This window comes from Ceratotherium simum, chromosome 17 (genome assembly GCF_057802395.1).
Source record: "Ceratotherium simum simum isolate JZ-2026a chromosome 17, ASM5780239v1, whole genome shotgun sequence".
In the NCBI taxonomy this organism is placed as follows: domain Eukaryota; kingdom Metazoa; phylum Chordata; class Mammalia; order Perissodactyla; family Rhinocerotidae; genus Ceratotherium; species Ceratotherium simum.
The window spans coordinates 54,304,788-54,326,474 of record NC_141916.1 but is presented as its reverse complement, the minus strand read 5'-3'; the positions used below and the strand labels follow the sequence as shown (position 1 = coordinate 54,326,474).

The window sequence follows — 21,687 nt, the reverse complement described above, 5'->3', positions numbered from 1 at the left end:
TTGTTGAATGGCTGTTTCTTAACAAGAAGGTAGCTTTCACATGAAGTCAAGTTGGCTAAGCTTATCACTGGCAATTCCTTCCTGTAGAGAAGTAGATGAAGTTTATTGAATAAAGAGCCGTTTAGGGGCCAGCCCAGTGGTGCAAGCGGTTAAGTGCGTGCGCTCCGCTGCGGCGGCCCGGGGTTCGCCGATTCAGATCCCGGGAGCGCACCAATGCACTGCTTGGCAAGCCATGCTGTGCGGCGTCCCATATAAAGTGGAGGAAGGGGCCGGCCCCGTGGCTTAGCGGTTAAGTACTTGCGCTCCACTGCTGGCGGCCAAGGTTTGGATCCCGGGCGCTCACCGACGCACCACTTCTCTGGCCATGCTGAGGCCACGTCCCACATACAGCAACTAGAAGGATGTGCAGCTATGACATACAACTATCTACTGGGGCTTTGGGGGAAAAAACAAATAAATAAATAAAATTATTAAAGGGGAGGAAGATGGGCAAGGATGTTAGCCCAGGGCCAGTCTTGCTCATCAAAAAAAGAGGAGGATTGGCAGATGTTAGCACAGGGCTGATCTCCTCACACACACACACAAAAAAGAGCCGTTTATTAATCCATTTCAATATCACATTGGTTTTATCAGGTCTGGTGGGGGAGACAATAGTGCCACAGCTGAAGTCTGATGAGAGGGCCTCAGCTGTGATTCTGAGTCCCATCCGTTCCTCAGGATGAAGGCTCTTCCTACCATCTGGCTCACCTTGCTTTCCCCAAACAATGAGCGTTCTCAAATCAACTCATGTCGTCTCGCTCAATTCTCCCTCATCCCTGAAGGCTAACCTGGCTGCTTCCCAAACAGATGCAGAGCACTCCTAGGTGAATATCAAGAACAAAGACAGTCTACTCGTTAGTCTAATTTACTTGACCTTCTTGTGCAAGACCCCATTCTCTGGCTCTTGGCCTGGCAAAAACTCCAAACCCTATTCTCCACCAGATTCTGTCATGGACTTGCTTGGCACCCTAGGGCTGATTTCTGTTTCTCTGTGTCTCATTCTCTGTCAGTAAAATGTGGGAAGGGGATTGGGAAAAGGGGATGTTTATTAGTAGGGATCAAAGGCCTTGAGACCTCAGATGAAAGATAATTAATGCTTTTCAAATGTGCATTGGTGGGTAGATGTGATTTCACATTCAGCTCCCACCATGGTTACCTGGGTGAGGTTTATGGGGAAAAATTGTTTTGGGCTCTTATTTATTTTATCCCTTTATTCTCTAAGCAAACAAGGCCCCCCTGAGATTCAGCTTTTTCCAGTGACCTTGGGGGTGAATACTTAGGCATTTGACCAGAGAAAGTCATAGTTAAGACAAGAAAGCTTACCTTAACTAAAGGCCTTGCCCCTTCTATGTGCCTGGACAGGCACAAGAGTTTAAGGAAAGGAGAGAGAGTATTGGAGTGCAGAGGCTCATACCAACTTGATTTCTCTCTCTTAGAATTACATGATGCGCAATGCTGTGCTAGCAGCCATGGCAGAGATGGTACTGCAGGTTCTGAAAGGTGATCAGCTGGAGGAAGCAGCCCGAGACACCAGAGATCAGTTCTTGGACACCTTGCAAGCCCATGGCCACGACGTCAACTCCTTTGTGCGGAGCCGTGTTTTGCAACTCTTCACCCGAATCGTCCAGCAGAAGGTGAACAACCTTCTAGATGATAAAGACATGTGGTACCCCTCTATGTACAGGCCAAAGAAAAGGGAATCCAATGTCGAAGAAAAATATCTGTTGCAAAGAAGAGTCTAGAACTCAGGTTGTTCCTACCAGTAATAAAGATTTTCCTCTACCAAGGACAAGGATGCCTCGCTCCATTTAAGAACTATACTGTCTTAACTACTACAAAGAGTACTCAACTATTTTATATCCCATAGAAAAGTTTCTTTAGAATGAGTGGGAAGCTCATTCAGAGTTTACTTCAAGATCATCTTGAGCAGAATGGATGAGGTGGGATGTGAGCTGATCCTTCTCTTCCTGCCCCACATAGGCTCTCCCCCTGACACGTTTCCAGGCAGTTGTGGCCTTAGCAGTGGGACGTCTGGCAGACAAGTCAGTGCTAGTATGTAAAAATGCCATCCAGCTGCTGGCCAGTTTTCTCGCCAATAATCCGTTTTCCTGCAAGGTAAGTAGGTTTGGTTCACCCAAAAGAGAAGTCATTAAATGGAAACAGGGGTGAAGTTATGTGACTTGGTGACCCTCATGTGCATTTTACCTGATAGCTTAGTGATACTGACCTTGCTGGACCACTGCAGAAGGAAACCCAGAAATTACAAGAGATGAGGGCCCAGAGGCGAACGGCAGCCACCTGTGAGTAGTTACTGCATAGGAGTCCTCCCCCACCAGCCGCCTCCCTGCAGTCAGTCTCAGTGAGACTTTCTCATTCAGCTGCAGTGCTGGACCCAGAGGAGGAGTGGGAAGCCATGCTGCCAGAGCTGGAGTCCACCCTGCAGCAGCTGCTCAAGCTTCCCCAAGAGGAAGAGGAGATTCCTGAGGAAATTGCTAATACAGAGACCCCTGAGGAGGTGAAAGGACGCATCCGGCGGTTGCTTGCCAAAGCTAGTTACAAGTATGTGAAAGAGTGACGTGTTCTCTAATGACCTGTTTAGATTTAGAGTCAACCTTTGAGAAACAATATTTCTTTAAAATGAACTGCACTTTGGGCCTGCCCCCACCAGATGATGGTGGGTGTTTTCGTTGTAGTTATGGTCCGAACACCAGATTTATGCATAGTCCACAGTTAAGCATGTTTTTCTACTTCTACACGTGTTTAAAGAAACTACTAAAACAACTAAATGTAAACAATATTAGATTGTAATTAAATATGACAAAAGTCCTCCTTTATTTGAAGGAGAATGCCTGTAAGTATAATTCTAATCGTGTAAGCTTAAGTAAGTTACTTAAATTTTCTGGGCCTCGGTTTCATTACTTGTAAAATAAGAAATTGATTGGATCATGTGATCTCTAATGGCTTTCTAATTCTAAATTCTGTGAAAAAGTAAAATAAAAAATAAGTTCTGTGAGCTAATATCAACCTTGCTTAATCCTACTTCAATCTTTAAATCAACCTAGTATGAATCCTGATCTTAGAGAAAAGATTTCTCCCAGTGTCTTTGTGACTCTAGAACTTCAGAGCAGCTTGGCAACAAAAGCCCTTACAGCTGTCAACAGGTGTTCTTAAATCTCAGCCACAAATTATTTGTTTACTTCTTACCTAATTAGGCTGTTCAAAAAGGCTGAAGAGAAGGTGGCTCATTGGCTAACTCCCTTATGTCTCTTTTCTAAAGCATGAAGAGAGACTATAGTTTTATAACTGCCTGTTCTTTCTCTAAGCATTCTAGTATTTTGTCCTATCAGTTAGGAAAAGGCTTCTTCTCATGTTAAAGATGTCAACTCCTCCTTCAGAAATCCTCAACAATCTATGCTAGGTTAAATTCTTAGTAACTGAGGTTTTTGCTTCCAATTACCAATTTAGACATATGTTAAAACAAAACTTGTTAAAATAACTTTTTTAATGGTTTAACTTTAAAAACAGGTTTTTTTAAAAGGAGAAATCTAATTTAAAAAAATTAAGACAGTACACTCACATGGTACAAAATTTTAAATTACAAAAAGGACATGCCATGAAAAATCCCTTCCAAATGTGTTTTTTCCCAGGCACTTAATTCCCTGTCCCACAGGGAAGCAGCGATAGTAGTTTATTGAGTGTCCTTTAAAAGATAACCTATAGATGTACAGACAAACGTGTGCTTTGTTTTCCCCCTTTTTACGCAAGTGATAGAATTCTCTACCCACTGATCTACCACCTTGCTTTTTTCACTTAACTGTGTATCTCAGTATTATTTAATATTTATATATAAATAGCTGCTTCATTATTTTTTTATAGCTTGTAGAATCCCATTGTATAGATGTACTGTAAATTAACCAGTTATTGAAAGTTTATTTTTTCCAGACTTTCACTTAGCAAAGTTTTTAAACAAATGTTTGGAGTAGGTTTGTGACTTTTTTAATTTAAAAAGCCTTTTTTGAGTTTCTTGAAGACTGTCATAAAGCCTCGTCACTTCAGAAACAGGAGAAGTGTTTTGAGCTCCACCCCTTAGTGTAGGTGCTTTTCAACTTTTTCTTTGGGGCAGTGGGTCTGGGTTTTTGGTGGCATCATGAGGTAGGCTCCCTTACAGCAGGCTGCAGTAACGCTCTCATAGGTGCCAAATGGTGACAAGTTTATGCTCTTTCAGACGGGCCATCATTCTCACTCGAGAAGCCATAGGCCACTTCCAGAAGTCTGAACCCTTCAGTCAAATGGACCCAGAGGAGTCAGAGGAGACCAGGTTCCTGAATCTCTTGGGAACTATCTTCAAAGGTAATTGCTTTCCTTCTTCAGTCACCAGATAAAACATTTCAGCTAGTACTTCTGGACCATTTACTTTATGCCAGACACTGGCAAGCAGAATCTGGTGCTGAAAGAGGCCAGAGGGGAGTTGCCTATGCTTCTGCTCCTGAATGGAAGCAGCCCATGGGCCTAAGATTGATAGTCACAGGATGTGAAAGGGTGTTTCCAAACCCTAGAGGACTTTAGGATTCTTTGAGAAGTGAATTAAGATATTTCAGAATAGGTTCTAAATTTATACCTTCCTATTGTGGAAAGAAATATCCAGGGATGTTTATAGCTGTTGGATTTCCCCATATATCCCTGAACAAAACCCATCCTGTAATCCTCTAACTCCTAGGCCCAGCAGCTTCCACACAGGAGAAGAATCCCCAGGGGTCTGCAGAGAACATGGGACCAGGACAGACTGACTGTAGAGACAAGCCCAATGTGTCAGAGCCTGAGAAATCCAGGGAAAAAGATGAACTGGTGAAGCAGGAGATGCTGGTGCAGTATCTGCAGGATGCCTACAGCTTCTCTCGGAAGATTACAGAGGCCATTGGCATCATCAGCAAGATGATGTATGAAAATACCACCACAGGTATGCCAAGTCCCTTTCTGTAAGGACTGGGTCTTGGGGTTGGAAAAACCAGTCTTGTCCATATTTTATTGATACCTGTCCTTTAAAAGTCAGGGATTCTGTATTTTCGTGCTTTGTATTGCCGCATGAAGCTTATATATTTTAACACATATAGTATCTCATGATAGGGCATTATAGGAAGAGTTGACATTCTCAGGGAAAATGAGGCAGGCCTCCACTTGCGTGTTGCTACGTTAAGAAAGGTTCTATCTCTGAGTATTGGGGCAGTTTTCCCAAGCAGATGAGTAACATTTGTGTCTGTCCTTTCAGTGGTACAGGAGGTGATTGAATTCTTTGTGATGGTGTTCCAATTTGGAGTACCTCAGGCCCTGTTTGGGGTGCGCCACATGCTGCCTCTTATCTGGTCTAAGGAGCCTGGTGTCCGGGAAGCTGTGCTTAATGCCTACCGCCAACTTTACCTCAACCCCAAAGGGGACTCTGCCAGGTATGCGATGTACTTTTGCCTTTGCTGACTTTTCTGAGGTCAATGTTCTAGTCTCCTGAAGGAATGGGGAGACATCCTTCTAGAGCAGTTCTAAATCCATAGGCAGGTCTGTAATGGGGCTGAGGGTGGGGCTGAATTTCCAGTGAAGCCCATCCTACCCAGTTATTTGAAACCGTGGTAGGATTAGCTCTAATAACCTCTTTACCAGGTTCAGTTTAACAATCTTTGAATGACCCCCAATCTCTGCTTCTCCCACAGAGCCAAGGCCCAGGCTTTGATTCACAATCTCTCTTTGCTGCTAGTGGATGCGTCAGCCCGAACCATTCAGTGTCTTGAGGAAATTGTAAGTCTCCTCACTTCTTCTTCCTTCAGTCATTCAACAAGTATTAGTGAGTGACTGCTATGTGTTCGACAGTTTACTCAACCCAATAAGGAAGTATAAGATCATTTGCTTTAAAGTTCCCAACTTAAAAGGAAGCAACAGTCTACTTGGTAGCTGTAGAACATTGTCTATTTGTAGAACAATGCAGCAGACAGATAATTACATGCCAGAATCAGTGGCACAGGTGATGATTAGAGTAGCAATGGTAATATAGCCATGATAACACTTAGCATATGCCAGGCACTGTTCTCAGCACTTATATGAGCTTGTCTAACCCTCACAGCCACCCTGTGAGGTAACGTTCTGATCGCCTACATTTTACAGTGAGGCAGCTGAGGCACAGAGAGCTGGAGGAGCTTGGCTGGTTACAGCTAGTTAGTGGCGAAGTCTGAGGTTCAGTCAGGCAGTAAGAGTTCCAGAAAACATAACTCTTAACTTGTGTGTTATGTTGACGAACACAGAGTGGGAAAGAGAGTGGTGTGTGTGGGAACGGTCAAGGAAGCTTCCTGAACGTGGTAGGGCTTAGGTTGGCTCTTGAGGAGTAGGATTTAGAGAATTAAAGAAAGGAGGGAAAGCCAAGAAAGAACAATGCCTATGTTATAGAATGAGGAAGACTGTGTTCTGGCTCAAAACTGTTATCTGGAAAAGATAATAAAGGTGGGAATATAGGTTAAACTAGATTGTGAAGGTCCCTGGATGCCTTTCAAGCATCTGGGACTTGAACCTTGTTAGGGACCCCAGCATTTTAGTGAGGCAGATCTGCTGTGAAGCATTTGGATATGGGGACCGATGGTGGAGGTGGTGCTGACCACCAGCTTCCACTGGGAGGAGTGCTGCTGCGAGCCCCATTTCTCTCCTGCTGGTGGCAATGGGCCTGAGACCTCATAGGCTGCCAGTCAGCAGCCCCCACAGCAGGCAAAGGAGCACTATTTCTAAGTGATGAGCAGGGGTGTGGCGTGATGGAATAGGTGTCTGGGAGACCGATTCAGCAGTTGCATGTAGGCTGGGTGGAGAGGAGGCTAGGAACAGGGAGGTCCCTGGAGGCTGCTGTAGGTGTGCAATCACAAGGGGCTGGACTCGGGGGTGGGAGGAAAAACTACAGAATTGCACTTAATGGAAGACAAATTTTAAACGAAGAAGAGGTAGGACTAAGCGAGACAAAAACATTAGTTGACTGAAGTTTGAAGCATATGTGACTAAGAGGGTGTTGGTGCTGTTGGCAACATGACAAGGCAAGGAAGGATGGTGGCTTCCAGTTTAGACATGTTGAGTTTACGGGAACAGCAAGAAAACCTACTAGAAATCTCCAGAATGCAGTCAGCACTACAGATGCACATGGAACTCCACAAGGTCAGTTTGAACATGTCATCTTAGTAAATGTCGTTTGGAAGGCAGGCGAGTAGAAAAGCAGCAGAGACGGAAGAACCTCCCCAAGCCCCTGCTGTACGTTTTGAGCCGCCTCGTCCCTTTTTCATTCCTAAGTTTGCTTTTACCCACTTCAGGTTCCCAATATTCTCTTCAGAGAAGTGGACCAAGGAGCAGGGGAGTTGTTATTGTTTGGCCTGAGCCCTTTCTCTTTTCTCTTCAGCTCTGTGAGTTTGTGCAGAAGGATGAATTGAGACCAGCGGTGACCCAGCTGCTGTGGGAGCGGGCAGCCGAGAAGGTCGCGTGCTCTCCTCTGGAGCGCTGTTCCTCCATCATGCTTCTTGGGATGATGGCGCGGTGAGGCTCAGGTCCAGACCGGCAGGAGGATGAGAGAGGAAAGGAAGGGTCTGAGAAGGGTCCCTTTCCTTCAGTAATAGCAGTCAGGCCCAGCTGAGCTCTGCAGCTGAGTTGGCTACCTAAATGGAAAATAAAATAGTGATAGTACCAGCCCCACTGCCTACCAGAAATAGTGGGACTCAGCAAGAGGGATCCAAGGGGCCAGCCCTGTGTCAGAGCCTCTCTAGTGCTCCACAGTTCTCGAAACCCTGCCATTGGGTGCTGACACTTTCCCTGTGGCATTGTCCCCCACACAGAGGTCTGTCCATGACTAGCTTTAACTCGCTGGCTTCCTTCCCCAGAGGAAAACCAGAAATTGTGGGAAGCAATTTAGACACACTGGTGAGCATAGGGCTGGAGGAGAAGTTTCCACAGGACTATAGGCTGGCCCAGCAGGTGTGCCATGCCATTGCCAACATCTCTGACAGGAGAAAGGTATGTGGGGTGGCTACACTCAAACTAAGGAGAGTGGGGGTCCTCTTATCCACCCTCAACACACACTCACATTCTATCTATCCTGTTCCCCACAGCCTTCTCTGGGCAAACGTCACCCACCCTTCCGGCTGCCTCAGGAACACAGGTTGTTTGAGCGACTGCGGGATATGGTCACAAAAGGTGAGCTCTCACGAAGGGCCTTGGGCAGAATCGTGTCCTTGTCTGCAGTGGGCAACTTCTCCCCTCTTCTATGCAGGCTTTGTCCATTCAGACCCACTCTGGATCCCATTCAAAGAGGTGGCAGTGACCCTCATTTACCAACTGGCAGAGGGCCCTGAGGGGATCTGTGCCCAAATATTGCAGGGCTGTGCAAAGCAGGCCCAGGAGAAGCTGGAGGAGAAGAGCAGCACCCAGGAGGACCTGAGTAAGTGGGCAAGAGGGGCAATGGGCCCCATGGGCCAGCCAGCTTCTGCTGCTTTCCCCGCCGGGCCAGAAGCCACTGCCACCACACTTCCTATCTCATTTTGGTCCAGTCACACCACCATCCTCCCACCCTGTCTCCTGCTTTTTCACTAGTTTGTGTAGCACGCAAGCGAGGGGAAGATCAGTAAACACAGGATGCAGGGTCCTGTGACACTTGCTTATGTCTTTTCTCCCTGCCTTCCCTCTCGCCCTCCTCCAGAGGACACCCCCATGCTCCCCACTTTCCTGTTGATGAACCTGCTGTCCCTGGCTGGGGATGTGGCCCTGCAGCAGCTGGTACATTTGGAACAGGCCGTGAGTGGAGAGCTCTGTCGGCGCCGAGTCCTTCGGGAGGAACAGGAGCATAAGACTAAAAATCCAAAGGAGAAGGTGAATGGGAGTGCCTGGGCGTTTGGGTTCATGACCTACACGTTTCCCTGATTTGTTCCATGACCTCTGGTCATTCACATTTCCTTCTGGGGATCTCTGCATCTCTCATATTAAATGAAATGAAGAGGACACTGCCTCCTTGCTGCTACTACTGTGGGAAAGATTAGTGAGAACAAAGATGGAACAGTCTGTCCATGGTCACCTGAGGAAGGAAAGTTTTATGTAAATACAGAGCATCAAGTTAGGACCTCAGCATAAAATACAGGCTCTGCCTGAGACTGTTGTTAGAACATGCACGCACCCACCCCGTTTCCCATCAGCCTTGGTCACCGGGCCTCCCACCTGATGGGGACCTCTGTTCTCTCTATTAGAGGCAGTGATGTCTTGCAGACAAATAAGGCACAGAGCCTTGCAGCAGTGGGATACAGTCTGACCTCTGTGACCTTGAACCATTGTCTGGCCTGATCCCTCTGTTTACAGTATACAGGAAATTATATGCTTCTATGAGGAAGAGTTAAGAGATGTAGGAATATGCTTTGGTAATTTAAAAACAAATATAAGGGGGCCGGCCCCATGGCTTAGCGGTTAAGTGCACGCACTCTGCTACTGGCGGCCCGGGTTCGGATCCCGGGCGCACACCGACACACCGCTTGTCCGGCCATGTTGAGGCGGCGTCCTACATACAGCAACTAGAAGGATGTGCAACTATGACATACAACTATCTACGGGGGCTTTGGGGAGAAAAACGGAAAAAAAGGAGGAGGATTGGCAATAGATGTTAGCTCAGGGCCGGTCTTCCTCAGCAAAAAGAGGAGGATTAGCATGGATGTTAGCTCAGGGCTGATCTTCTTCACAAAAAATAAATATAGGGACCTAGTTCTTTTCCTGTTTAATGCAAGAGTCCTTCCTCTTACAGACACATTTGACAATTCTATGAATGGTTTTGCAGAATTACCTTTCCTCAGATCCTTTCAGGCAAAATGAAGTATAGGCTGGAATCAAAAATGTTGTCTCTGCACTTGAAACTAATATATTATGTGTCAGTTATACTTCAATTTAAAAAAAAGTTGTCTCTGATCACCCATGATCTGTGGCTTCTTTCCCATTAGAACACAGGCTCTGAGACCACCATGGAGGAGGAGATGGGGCTGGTCGGGGCCACTGCTGACGATACAGAAGCAGAACTAATCCGTAGCATCTGTGAGATGGAACTGTTAGATGGTAAGAACTGCTAAGTGACCTTCTCCCCAACTGAGAGAACCTGTCCCAAACCTAGAGTTGTTCTTCCACCAGGCAAACAGATACTGGCTGCCTTCGTTCCACTTCTGCTTAAAGTCTGCAACAACCCTGGCCTCTACAGCAACCCAGAGCTCTCTGTAGCTGCTTCACTTGCTCTGGGCAAGTTCTGCATGATCAGGTAAGCCCTGGGCTTGGTACTGCCTTCCCAAGGAGGATGGGGATGGTACGGATTTCCCTGATGATCCTCTCCTTGCCCCTAGTGCCACTTTCTGTGACTCCCAGCTTCGTCTTCTGTTCACCATGCTAGAAAAGTCCTCACTCCCCATTGTCCGGTCTAACCTCATGGTTGCTACTGGGGATCTGGCCATCCGCTTCCCCAACCTGGTGGACCCCTGGACACCTCATCTGTATGCTCGGTAAGTGATCCCGCACAGCACTTTAGCAGTCCCTGCCAGCTCTTCCCTGCCTGGGAGGCTGTAGTTAGGTCAGTATGGGAATCACTAAAGCTGTATTCCTTGAACATCTACTTGATACTTGACCTGTCCAGGCCCTGGCTAAGGATGGCCCCAAAGGGCTTAATGCCACTGTCTAAAGCCTTGGCTACAAACTTGGCCTCTTTCCTCAATCCCAGCTTTCAACTCTAGACGGCTTTCTAACTGCTAGAAAGGCACATGAAGAAGGAGTAATAGATCCCTACTGAGGGCTTTTCCTGCCAGTGTCCGGGTGAAGCCCACAGTCTTGGGCCCAGTAACTTGAGATTTTATTCCTAGCCTCCGGGACCCAGCTCAGCAAGTGCGGAAAACAGCAGGGCTGGTGATGAGCCTCCTGATCCTAAAGGACATGGTGAAGGTGAAGGGGCAGGTGAGCGAGATGGCTGTGCTGCTCATCGACCCCGTGCCTCATATTGCTGCCCTGGCGAAGAACTTCTTCAACGAGCTTTCCCACAAGGTGAGAGGCGGCGAGCAACTCAGGGCTTGCTGCTGAGGGAGGGACCATATAGGTCACCTCCTCTCTTTAACATGACTCTCTCTTACAGGGCAACGCCATCTATAATCTCCTTCCAGATATCATCAGCCGCCTGTCAGACCCTGAGGGAGGGGTGGAGGAAGAACCTTTCCACACCATCATGAAGTATAATTCCCTGGGCCTTGGGGCACAGGCTTGGGAATCGGACAAACCTGTATTTGAATTCTAGCTCTGCTACTTTTTAGCTGTATAGCCTTCAGCAATAACTTAACCTCTCTGTGCCTATTCCTCCTATATAAATGAGACCAGTAATACTTGCCCCTTCATTCTTGAAAAGATTTAGTAGGGTAAAGTTCTAACATGGTGGTAGGCACATAGTAGTAATCACTAGATGGCAGCTGTTTTTGTTATAAATTTCCATTCACAGTGAAAATTCCTCAGGAGGGTACGGGAGGAATGGTGAGGCAGGCAGAAGATTCTTCTAAGGCAAAAAGATGACAGATGCTGGTGCTAGGAGAGGGTACAGGGTGGTCTTAATGATGGGGACAGAGCCGCCCTGGGAGATAGCACATCCACCTCTCCTGCAGGCAGCTCCTCTCCTACATCACCAAGGACAAGCAGACTGAGACGCTGGTAGAGAAGTTGTGTCAGCGCTTCCGCACCGCCCGGTATGCCGCCCGCCTGCCTACAGGGTTCTCTGTGCTGAGAGGAGCCCCAAGGGCTGTGGGGGACGATGAGGAAGGATGGGCCTTTTCTTCCTGCATCTCGCTGCTCCTCACAAAGCCTTTTGCATCCGCAGAACCGAACGGCAGTACCGGGACCTGGCCTACTGTGTGTCACAGCTGCCCCTCACAGAGCGAGGCCTCCGAAAGATGCTGGACAGTTTTGACTGCTTTGGAGATAAACTGTCGGATGAGTCCATCTTCAGTGCTTTTCTGTCGGTTGTGAGCAAGCTGCGGCGTGGGGCCAAGCCTGAGGGCAAGGTGAATGCACCTGCCGCATCCCAGTGCTGGTTCACACGGCTGGGGCTGGCAGCTGTGTTCTGAGGCTCTGGGAGCCACCCAGGGTGCTGCCTGACTCCTCCCAGCTTGATTGCAACCAAGTAACCACAGCGACCTGAGACCAGTCTTTCTGTGCCAATTCCTGCTTCTTTGTTTCTTTATCTCTTTTTCTAATAGACTTTATTTTTTAGAGCAGCTTTAGGTTCAAAACAAAATTGAGTGGGAAGTATAGAGCTCCCCCATATGTCCCCTGCCCCCACACATGCACAGCCTCCCCCATTGTCAACTTCCCCCACCAGAGTGGCACATTTGTTACAATCGATGAGCCTACATTGGCACGTCATTAGCACCCAAAGTCCATAGTTTACACTGGAGTTCACCCCTGGTGGTGTATGTTCTGTGGATTTAGACAAACGTGTAATGACCTGTGTCCACCATATAGTATCAGACAGAATAGTTTCACTGCCCTAAAAATCCTCTGTACTCCCCCTGTTCATCCTTCCCTCCTCCAGCCCCTGGCAACCACTGATCTTCTTACTGTTGCAACGGTTTTGCCTTTTCCCAGAATGTCGTATAGTTGGAATCATACAGCACATGCCCTTCTCGGATTGGGTTCTTTCACTTAGTAATGTATATTTAAGGTTCCTCCTTGTCTTTTCATGGCCTTGTTTCTTTTTAATCATAGAAATAACTATATTTCCAGGCCTGCTCTTACTCTCTTTTTCTCTCTAGGCTATACTAGATGAATTTGAGCAGAAGCTTCGGGCCTGTCACACCAGAGGGCTGGATGCAATAGAGGAACTTGAGAGTGGCCAGGGAGGTAGCCAGCGAGCCCCATCAGCCAGGAAACAATCCGCTGGTACGTGAGGCAGCCCCACGGGAGAGAGACCAGACCAGGCCCACTTCTTAGAGAGGCTCCTTTTTTTCTCTGTGTGGACTTATGCGTCTGCCTTTTCTAGTCTCTAGGCACCAGCATCTGGCTCCTGCAGCCTGGGACAATGACTTTGTCACACCTGAGCCCCGCCGTACTACCCGTCGGCATCCAAACACCCGGCAGCCAGTTTCAAAAAAGAAATCCAGAATTGTCTTCTCGAGTGATGAGTCCAGCGAGGAAGGTACGGTGCTCCCTCCTGGCCCAGCCCAGGAGGAACACAGCTTGGGGGGGGCTGGTTTGGTGGGGTCCTGCTGTGTAGAGTCTCCACCCGCTCGCTTGAGGGCGTTTTCCTCCCTGTGCAGGCGCAGTTCAGGTTTTATTTCTGCAGTGTGGGCTGGGGCTGTCCCATTTGTTCTCTGAGATCTCTTTTCACCATCTTTGTGACTCAGCTTTTTCTAATTCCTCCAATTCTTTGAATAGAGCTTTCAGCAGAGATGACAGAAGACGAGACACCCAAGAAAACAACCCCCATCCGCAGAGCATGGACTCGCAGGCACAGGTCCTAGGGGTCCTCTAGCCTGTTCCCATCCCTGCTGTGCAGGGAATCTTGTGGGTGACCTTGAATTCCATTCTCCTTGTAAAATACTGGTTTGCCTGTCTCCTTGTTTTTTTAATGCATAAGTGGTCTTTATAATGTGAGCCGTTTCTCTCACACTTGCCTGACTGAACCGAGTTGAGCTGCTTTCATGGGAATATATGTTTGCCAGTCTGCTTGTTTTCTAATGAATAAATGTTTTTATATACTTTTAGACATTTTTCCTAAGCGTTTCTTTGTTTCATCTTTCACATTAGCCCAGATGCAGGTGGCAGAGAGAGGGTTATCAGTCCAGGAAGAGAAGAGCCAAGGAGTCCTGGGGCCCCTCTCAAGATCTGATATGCTTCGTGCCCCTCAGTGCCTCATCCTTCCCTTCTTGACCTCGCCCCTCTGCATAAGTGACAGGACTGCTCCACTCTGGAGAATTATGCAGTGTCTAGACTCCAGATCAGCGCTCTCAAGTTGGGGGGTATTTTGCCCTCCAGGGGACATTTGGCAATGTCTAGAGACTTTTTGTTGTCATAACCTAGGGGGAAGGGATGCTACCAGCATCTAGTGGGTAGAAGCCAGGGATGTTGCTAAATATCCTGCAATGCACGGGACAGACCCCGCAACAAAGAATCATTCAGCCCAAAATGGCCATCAATAGTGCTGAGGTTGAGAAACCCTGCTCTAGACCAAGGGCTGGCATCCTCTGTGTGTCCGTCCCCCCGCGCCCCCCGGCCCCGGCCTCACTTGTGCTCCCTAATCCCACCTCTGAGGACCTGGCCAGGCTAATGGAAGGTCAGGGCATGATCCCCTCCAGCTCTAGACAATGTCTCTGGAGACTGTGTCTCCCAGGGACTCCTCCCCATGTTCCAGGGTCTGCAGGAAGTCGGGCCCCCCCAGGTGCAGGCACTGCTCTGTGCTGCCACCTGAAGCTGTCCACCCCCTCCACCTCCCCACGTCTTCTCTGCTGAGTCACCTGGAGCAGGAGGCAGGGAGCCTGCTGTCATGACAACACTGGTGTCTTTGCTGTCATGACAACAGCAGACTGCGTCAGTAGTGCTCCTGGGCACTGAGCTCCCTCTTTTTGGCAGAGAACAATAATAAAAAATGACAAGCATGAGGCGAAGGGGAAGACAGTACCTCAGACACTTGCTTTGGGTGGTGCAGGGACATGGAGGGGCTCCTAAGGCCCTTGTCAGGAAAGGGTTAATGGTCCTGGTGGAGCCTGAGCAGGAATGCACAAGGAGCAGCTGAGTCCACTTCAGCAGACTCTGCAGTGTGGCGCTTCCCATCTCCTCTCACCGTTAGGTGCCCTCTGGCCCCGTTCTTGCTGTTCATGAAAAGCCTGGGCACCAATCATGCAGATGGCTGCCAGGCACAGGCACAGCCGTGGCTCTGGGGCCCCAAGGAGGGAGGGCAATCCCAGAAAGGGAAAGGACTGGGGCTGGAGTCTGGGTGTGCGACAGCGTGCTCTCTGCCTCTTAAGCAAAGGTTATCACCAGGCGGGCTAAACTTAGCCTGTCAGCTAGAAAAGGGGGCTGGTCTCAGGTTACGCTGGGCCAGCAAAGAGGCCCCAGGATCCCTGTCCCCCAGCACCTGCTGATAGGCAACGTCCATTCCACCCCACCCCCTTCTTAACCCTCACTCCTTTCACGTGCTCAGAAGCAGTCCTTTCTCCAACCTCAGCTCACAAACTTGGCACAGCCAGGCATCCTGACCCCTCGCGGAGGGGAATGGATCCTCTCCTCTACCTCACGTGTGGGAAGGGGCTGGGGACCTGTTCCCACCATGTACCCAAGACCTCCCATTTTTTCCCTACTCTGGACTCCTCACCCTGCCCCCAACAGCCCCGGGCGGGCGCAGCCAGTGAAGGGGAGTCCCTGGCTCCAGGACTGGGCCGCACGTCCCAGAGTGGGGAGGGACTTCCGCCCTCACGTCCCGCTCTCTGCCTTGGGCTGGAGGGGTGAAAGGGGCATTGTCTCCAAGCCTGGGCGGCGCGGCACGCGGGTTTCCCAGGAGACACTTTGTGGGAGGCACCACCCAGCCCCCAAGAGTGATCCGTCCTCCCGCTGGGGCCCTGGCCTAGGGGAGAGCATCTGGTGCACACAGGGCCTGGTTTGTCTGCCCCAATTATCAGGTCTCCAGGCTGCCCGAGCTGCAGGACAGCGTGACCTTCAGCGCAGAAACCCTCCCCCCGGCAAACATCCTCCTGAGCCTCCTTCCTCTCCAGGCCCCACTGCCCAGTGCCCAGCCCAGGCCCCCGGCCCAGAGGGGCCTGGAGCCAGGAGATGGGGAGGAGGAAGTGGGGGCTGGGAAGGGCCCCGCAGAAGGCGGATTGGCCCCTCCCCGGCCTTCTACTCGGCTGTTCCTATGTCACTACCGAAGAGCCTCGAGGAGAAGTGCCTCAGCCTTGGAAAGAAGGGGGAGGGGGTGGCAGTGTGCAGCCGCCAACGTGACCCGGGCTCCGGCTCCAATTCCTCATCCCACCAGCTCCCAAAATCCTCCCGTTTCATCCGTGCAGCAACTTTAACTTCCCTGGCTCCTGGATATCCTCAGTTCTCACCAGGACCCCTGTCCTCGAGTCCACAGTCTCCTGCATGCCACAGTCCCGTCCTAGGCACCATCACCGATCACCTCCCCCATTGGGCCAGTCTCAGTCCCCTCCCCTTCTCTGTCCCTAGCCCACACGCGTGGTGCGGGCACATCTGAAGAGCCGGCGGGTTCAAAAAAAAAAGGCAGGCCCGGCTACTCGCGGTTTTACGGGCGCACGTAGCTCAGGCCTCTGCGCCCCAGTGCCGGCACTTGGGGGCCGGCAGGAGGCGGGGCCGCGTCGCCACGCCCCGGCCCCCCCTCCCTCGCCTCTATAAATTGGGACAGCAGTCTGCGACTGTGCTCTCTGTTCCTGCCCCTTCGACGGATAGCCGTGTTTCTTGCGCAGTGCTAGGTAAAAACAGGCAAAGCGGGGCCACCAAGGGCTCAGGAACTGTTCCGAAAGGGGCGCGGGGCTTGCGCAGGCCAGGAGCTCGGCTGCGCGGTGCGGGCTCGGGGTGTGCGCGGCCGGGCCTCCGCATTGCAGGGGCCGGACGTGCGGAAACGCGGGTTGGGAATGGACGCATGGGGGAGGGGAGCGGCGGGGAGGGCGACGGCCGGACTCCAGCGCTCCCCGCCCCCGCGTGCTAATGCTCGCCTTCCTCTTCCCGCAGCCGCGTGCCCGGGACACGATGGTGAAGGTCGGAGTAAACGGGTGAGTTCGGGAATGGGCTGGGTGTGGGGCATTGAGTTCTGCGGCCCCCAGCAGTTTGCCCTACCCGGGTCTCTGCGAGCGCGTGGGGAAGGTGGGTGGGATGGTCGAGCGACCCCACCGAGGAGAACTCAAGGTCAGCGCTCAGACCTGGCAGAGGCTCCCGCCTCAAAGGGCCTCGTGTCTCCCACCCCCAGCTGTTGCGCTTGCTGTAATTCCACTCCTGTAGGGACAGCTTGCCCGGAGTCTTCCACTCCACCGACCATGGACAGACGAGTCCCCAATTCTTGCTTTGGACCCATCCCCTTAATCTCCTAGCTGGGGCTTCTTTTTTCCTTTCGCGCCCTGCGGGGTCATGTGCTGGAGAGGAGCCTCTCCCCCCACCAGCCTCCTTCCCCTCACCTAGCCAGGCCCAGGCCCAGCAGGGGGATGCAGAAGGCACAGCGTGGGAGGGTTCATTTGCGGTAACCCAGCCGCCATGTTGCAACTGGGAAGGAAATGAATGAACCACCGTTAGGAAACCTGCCTTAGGTCTTCAGTCTTCCTCCTCCTCCCTTGCCTGTGACTAACCCTCCAACTCCTGCCTCTATGGGGTGGAGTCGCCTTTATCCGGTAAAGTAGGTGAGGCAAGGCTTTCCCCGCTCTTGCTTTCAAAAGAGCTGGACCTCAGAACTGGGACCATATTAACCCTGGACCATCCCTTAAACAACCAGCTAAATTTGCCCTCAGGGATAATGCTTTTCTTAGATGATTCTCTGATGGATCAAAAACGGGGATTTATGGGGGTCCTCTTGCGTGTTTTTGGGGGGGGAGCTGTGGCAGCGGTGGCTTAGTGCCATGTTGGGGGAGCTGAGTCATGGGGAGTTAGAAATTTTCCACCACAAAATGGCTCCTGCAGCAGCAGCCCCTTTCTTTCATCCATGCCTAGAGCTGACCCAACCCCAAAGGCCAGGCCGTAAAGGTCACTGGGAGGATTAGGTGTCTGTGAGCCTTGGGAATCCTGCCCTTCTCCCCATTCCATCTTCCAGAAACCAGATCCCCACTCCACCCTAATCTGAGGTTAAATATAGCTGCCTGACCTTTCTGCAGCTGGGGGCCTGGCCAGTCTGCTCTCTTCCACCTCCTTCCCTCCCACACACATCTGTTGCTACTGCTCCTGATTTTTGGAAAAGAGCTAGGAAGGATGGGTAGTTTAGCAAATTAGAACCCAGGGATTAGGGGCTTGAGAAACCATGTTTTCCCTGTCTCCTTCCCTTTTGTGGGGGGGACTTGGAAGATGGGTGGGCTTTCCCCATCCAGTTAACTTGCGACCTTTACTCTTGCCCTTTGAGCTTGGTGATGCTGAGTGCACAGTCTTGCTCCTGAGAGGGTGTAGCCTGAAGTTGGGCCAGACAGGAACAAGCCTTCCCAGGGCAGATAGCTGGGGTGATGAATGCCATGTGCCAGGCATGTGCCCTGACTTTGGATGGCAGCAGCGCACCCTGCACTGCTGTTTCTCCCTGAAGGACTTCAGATGGCTAGGGGGTGGGCAAGTCTGTGAGCCTGATCACCTCTTGGAAAGGATAGGAGCCTTCACTTTATGACTAAGCTGTGCCTGGAGGAAGATAAAATTAGACCTCTTGGAGCTCTCTGGTGGTGGGATGGCCATCTTCCCTCTGAAAGAGGATGAGTTGGCCTAGGGCTGCTTACATACACGATAGGGTAGAAGTCTGTACTTCCTCCTCCTCATGCCTTCTCACCTTTTGTCTCCCTCAGATTTGGCCGTATTGGGCGCCTGGTCACCAGGGCTGCTTTTAACTCTGGCAAAGTGGATATTGTCGCCATCAATGACCCCTTCATTGACCTCAACTACATGGTGAGTGCCGCCCATGCAGCTGGTATGGGGAGCAGAGCCTGGCTGAAGCACAGCCCTTTGATGCCTTCATTTGTTCCTCCAGGTCTACATGTTCCAGTATGATTCCACCCATGGCAAGTTTCATGGCACAGTCAAGGCTGAGCACGGGAAGCTTGTCATCAATGGAAAGGCCATCACCATCTTCCAGGAGTAAGTATGGAAGACGAAACAGGAAGAAGAAATCTGCCTTTGGGGAGGTACTAGAATGGGGTGACCACCTTGGGTACGTGGTACCTCATGTCCCTGAGCTTTGTCTTGTCGTCCTTTGTAGGCGAGATCCCGCCAACATCAAATGGGGTGATGCTGGTGCTGAATACGTTGTGGAGTCCACTGGTGTCTTCACTACAATGGAGAAGGCTGGGGTGAGTGGCAGGGAAGCTAAAGAGAGGGGAGTTGACCCTGAGATTTGGTGTAGCAGAAAGGGGGCAGGGGGCTGGCTTCAACCTGGAAAGATAGAACCTGGGTTTGTAATGCCTCCTCTACTGCAGGCTCACTTGAAGGGTGGAGCCAAAAGGGTCATCATCTCTGCCCCTTCTGCTGATGCCCCCATGTTTGTGATGGGTGTGAACCATGAGAAGTATGACAATTCCCTCAAGATTGTCAGGTGAGCATGGCGGAGGGGAGTTGAGAGGGGAATGAAGGAGTGGTCAGATAGTACTACATGTTACAAGATGGAATGCTCTTTCTCTCTTTTCAGCAATGCTTCCTGCACCACCAATTGCTTGGCTCCTCTGGCCAAGGTCATCCATGACCACTTTGGCATCGTTGAGGGACTCATGGTATGAGTGGAGAAAGTGACCAGAGCACATTCATTTCTCACCCAGAATTGGATCCTTCTGTTTCCTTAGAACATAGTCTAGGGCTGTGGGACACAGGGGGTTCCAAGGGATTGGCTCGGGTCACTCTAACCCTTAATTCTTCCTAAGGGGAGGAGGAAGGTTGAAGAGTGGGTGACATGCTGAGCATTATGTGGGACCTTCACTCCCTCCCTGTTTCCAGACCACCGTCCATGCCATCACTGCCACCCAGAAGACCGTGGATGGCCCCTCTGGGAAGATGTGGCGTGATGGCCGAGGGGCTGCCCAGAACATCATCCCTGCTTCTACTGGCGCTGCCAAGGCTGTGGGCAAGGTCATCCCTGAGCTGAATGGGTGAGTCTCTCTGCTGCTTTTCTGCCCTGGGATCTGGGGAGCCAGAAGGAGTGGTGCTGACCCTGCTTCCCTGTGTCTACAGGAAGCTCACTGGCATGGCCTTCCGTGTCCCCACCCCCAACGTGTCGGTCGTGGATCTGACCTGCCGCCTGGAGAAAGCTGTACGTAGGGATTGGAACAGCTTTGTGGGGCTGGGGGTTTATGTCTCTGGTAGAACAGTGGCAAGATTGGAACATGAATGATCATCTCACTTTTACCTCGTTAGGCCAAATACGATGAAATCAAGAAGGTGGTGAAGCAGGCATCGGAGGGCCCCCTCAAGGGTATCCTGGGCTACACTGAGGACCAGGTACTGATAGGACAGGGAACTTGGTGTCCGCCTGGCCCTATTGAGCAAGATTGGGTTCCCATACTTGCCCTCTGTTCCCCAGGTTGTCTCCTGCGACTTTAACAGTGACCCCCACTCTTCCACCTTCGATGCTGGGGCTGGCATTGCCCTCAATGACCACTTTGTCAAGCTCATTTCCTGGTATGTGGCTGGGGTCTGGGACAATGCTTAACAGAGTGAGTCTGGCGCCTTCTGGTGGCTGGCTTGTGAAAATACCCCTTAACTCTTGATCTCCTTCCAGGTATGACAATGAATTTGGCTACAGCAATAGGGTGGTGGACCTTATGGCCCACATGGCCTCCAAGGAGTAAGAGCCCCCTGGACCACCAGTCACCCCAGCAAGAGAAAGATGACCTCAGCTGCTGGGAGTCCTTGCCCCACCTTGAGCCCCTAACACACTGAGAGTCTCCCAACTTCCAGTTTCCATCTCAGACCCCCTGAAGAAGGGGAGGGCTTGGGGAGCCCTACCGTGTCATGTATCATCAATAAAGTACACTGTACCCCATCAATTTTGTTTTGTCTTACTCTGGAGTCTAGGATAAAGGGGAGGGAAGCTGGGCAAGTGCCAAGGTAAAATAGATCTTGCTCAGAGCACCCAAGGGCCTGGCGTGCAGCGACCAGAGCCAAGGTGACTGAAAGCCTCCCTTAGGGAGGGGCATGCCCAGGCCCTGCTCCTCTGAGGAAGTCTGTCCAAGGCCTCTGGGTGCTGCAGGAAGCCAGCCGACCCCCTCAGGGGGCCAGGCCATTTTCTCGCCATGCTCCAGCCCCAGATTACTCGCTGGAGGCTGAACCTGGGAGCCACCTGGCCACTGCTATGCTGTTTGCAGCCCCAGGAAGGTGACACTGGCACAGGAAGTCAGGGCTTTTAGAGTTGGGCTACCAAGTCCATATGGCTTTGACTGGTTACCCAGCTTCTCTGAAGCAGCCCTAGTGGAGAGCACGGTGCACCCAGCCCAACGGCCAGGGTGCAAACTCCAGCTCTGCCTCGCAGCTCCGAGGTCTCGAGCAAGTTACTTTCCTTTCTGTGCTCTAGTTACTCCCTCTGCAAACTGAGGATATGCTAGTCCCCAGTTCCCAAATTCTTTACAAGGATTATATTAGGTCTGTTATAGATTGGGCTAGAATCACGTCCAATGTTACACAGTAAGCACCATAGAGTAAATAAACCAGGAAAATGAGGGTGCTGCCCACCTCCTGTAGTCCCCAGGAAGTGGCAGGATGACTAACAACATTCCTGTCATCCATGGGTGGGGGACAGGCTGGGCGCTAGCGAATTGGGTTGAGACCCTGCTGCCACCTGAGGCTCTGTGACTTTGGGCAAGTTACTTAGACCTCCTGTGCCTCACTCTGCACCAGCATGTTTGTAAAATGGTGAAAACTAGTACCTCAGAGGATTGTGTAGCTACCTCCAGGAAGTGCTTGAAACAGTGACACAAGAGT

General features: G+C 50.8%; 2 protein-coding genes across 5 annotated transcripts in view; both read left to right on the top strand.

The window, feature by feature from the left end:
* NCAPD2 (non-SMC condensin I complex subunit D2) overlaps positions 1-13,799 on the top strand; it is a 28,172-nt gene extending 14,373 nt beyond the window's left edge. For 3 of the 4 annotated variants that reach the window (XM_087442856.1, XM_004438730.3, XM_087442858.1), the window contains exons 10-32: positions 1,476-1,673; positions 2,020-2,154; positions 2,252-2,339; positions 2,418-2,598; positions 4,265-4,389; positions 4,757-4,996; positions 5,306-5,480; positions 5,739-5,823; positions 7,451-7,584; positions 7,926-8,058; positions 8,154-8,238; positions 8,315-8,482; positions 8,741-8,910; positions 10,020-10,131; positions 10,204-10,327; positions 10,410-10,565; positions 10,920-11,097; positions 11,186-11,280; positions 11,703-11,783; positions 11,915-12,098; positions 12,849-12,975; positions 13,076-13,231; positions 13,471-13,799. In XM_087442856.1, the coding sequence (XP_087298982.1) occupies positions 1,476-1,673; positions 2,020-2,154; positions 2,252-2,339; positions 2,418-2,598; positions 4,265-4,389; positions 4,757-4,996; positions 5,306-5,480; positions 5,739-5,823; positions 7,451-7,584; positions 7,926-8,058; positions 8,154-8,238; positions 8,315-8,482; positions 8,741-8,910; positions 10,020-10,131; positions 10,204-10,327; positions 10,410-10,565; positions 10,920-11,097; positions 11,186-11,280; positions 11,703-11,783; positions 11,915-12,098; positions 12,849-12,975; positions 13,076-13,231; positions 13,471-13,556 (3,216 nt within the window). In that variant the 3' untranslated portion in view covers positions 13,557-13,799. The remainder of the gene's footprint in view (positions 1-1,475; positions 1,674-2,019; positions 2,155-2,251; positions 2,340-2,417; positions 2,599-4,264; positions 4,390-4,756; positions 4,997-5,305; positions 5,481-5,738; positions 5,824-7,450; positions 7,585-7,925; positions 8,059-8,153; positions 8,239-8,314; positions 8,483-8,740; positions 8,911-10,019; positions 10,132-10,203; positions 10,328-10,409; positions 10,566-10,919; positions 11,098-11,185; positions 11,281-11,702; positions 11,784-11,914; positions 12,099-12,848; positions 12,976-13,075; positions 13,232-13,470) is intronic. The other variant, XM_087442859.1, reaches the window with a different exon arrangement.
* Positions 13,800-18,505: 4,706 nt separating this feature from the next.
* Positions 18,506-20,752, top strand: GAPDH (glyceraldehyde-3-phosphate dehydrogenase). The gene is made up of 10 exons (XM_004438729.3): positions 18,506-18,669; positions 18,752-18,858; positions 18,980-19,070; positions 19,197-19,312; positions 19,406-19,487; positions 19,708-19,859; positions 19,942-20,020; positions 20,125-20,208; positions 20,291-20,388; positions 20,489-20,752. The coding sequence occupies exons 1-10, from the start codon at positions 18,667-18,669 to the stop codon at positions 20,556-20,558; spliced, it is 882 nt and encodes a 293-aa protein (XP_004438786.2). The 5' UTR covers positions 18,506-18,666; the 3' UTR covers positions 20,559-20,752.
* The last annotated feature ends 935 nt before the right edge of the window (positions 20,753-21,687 follow it).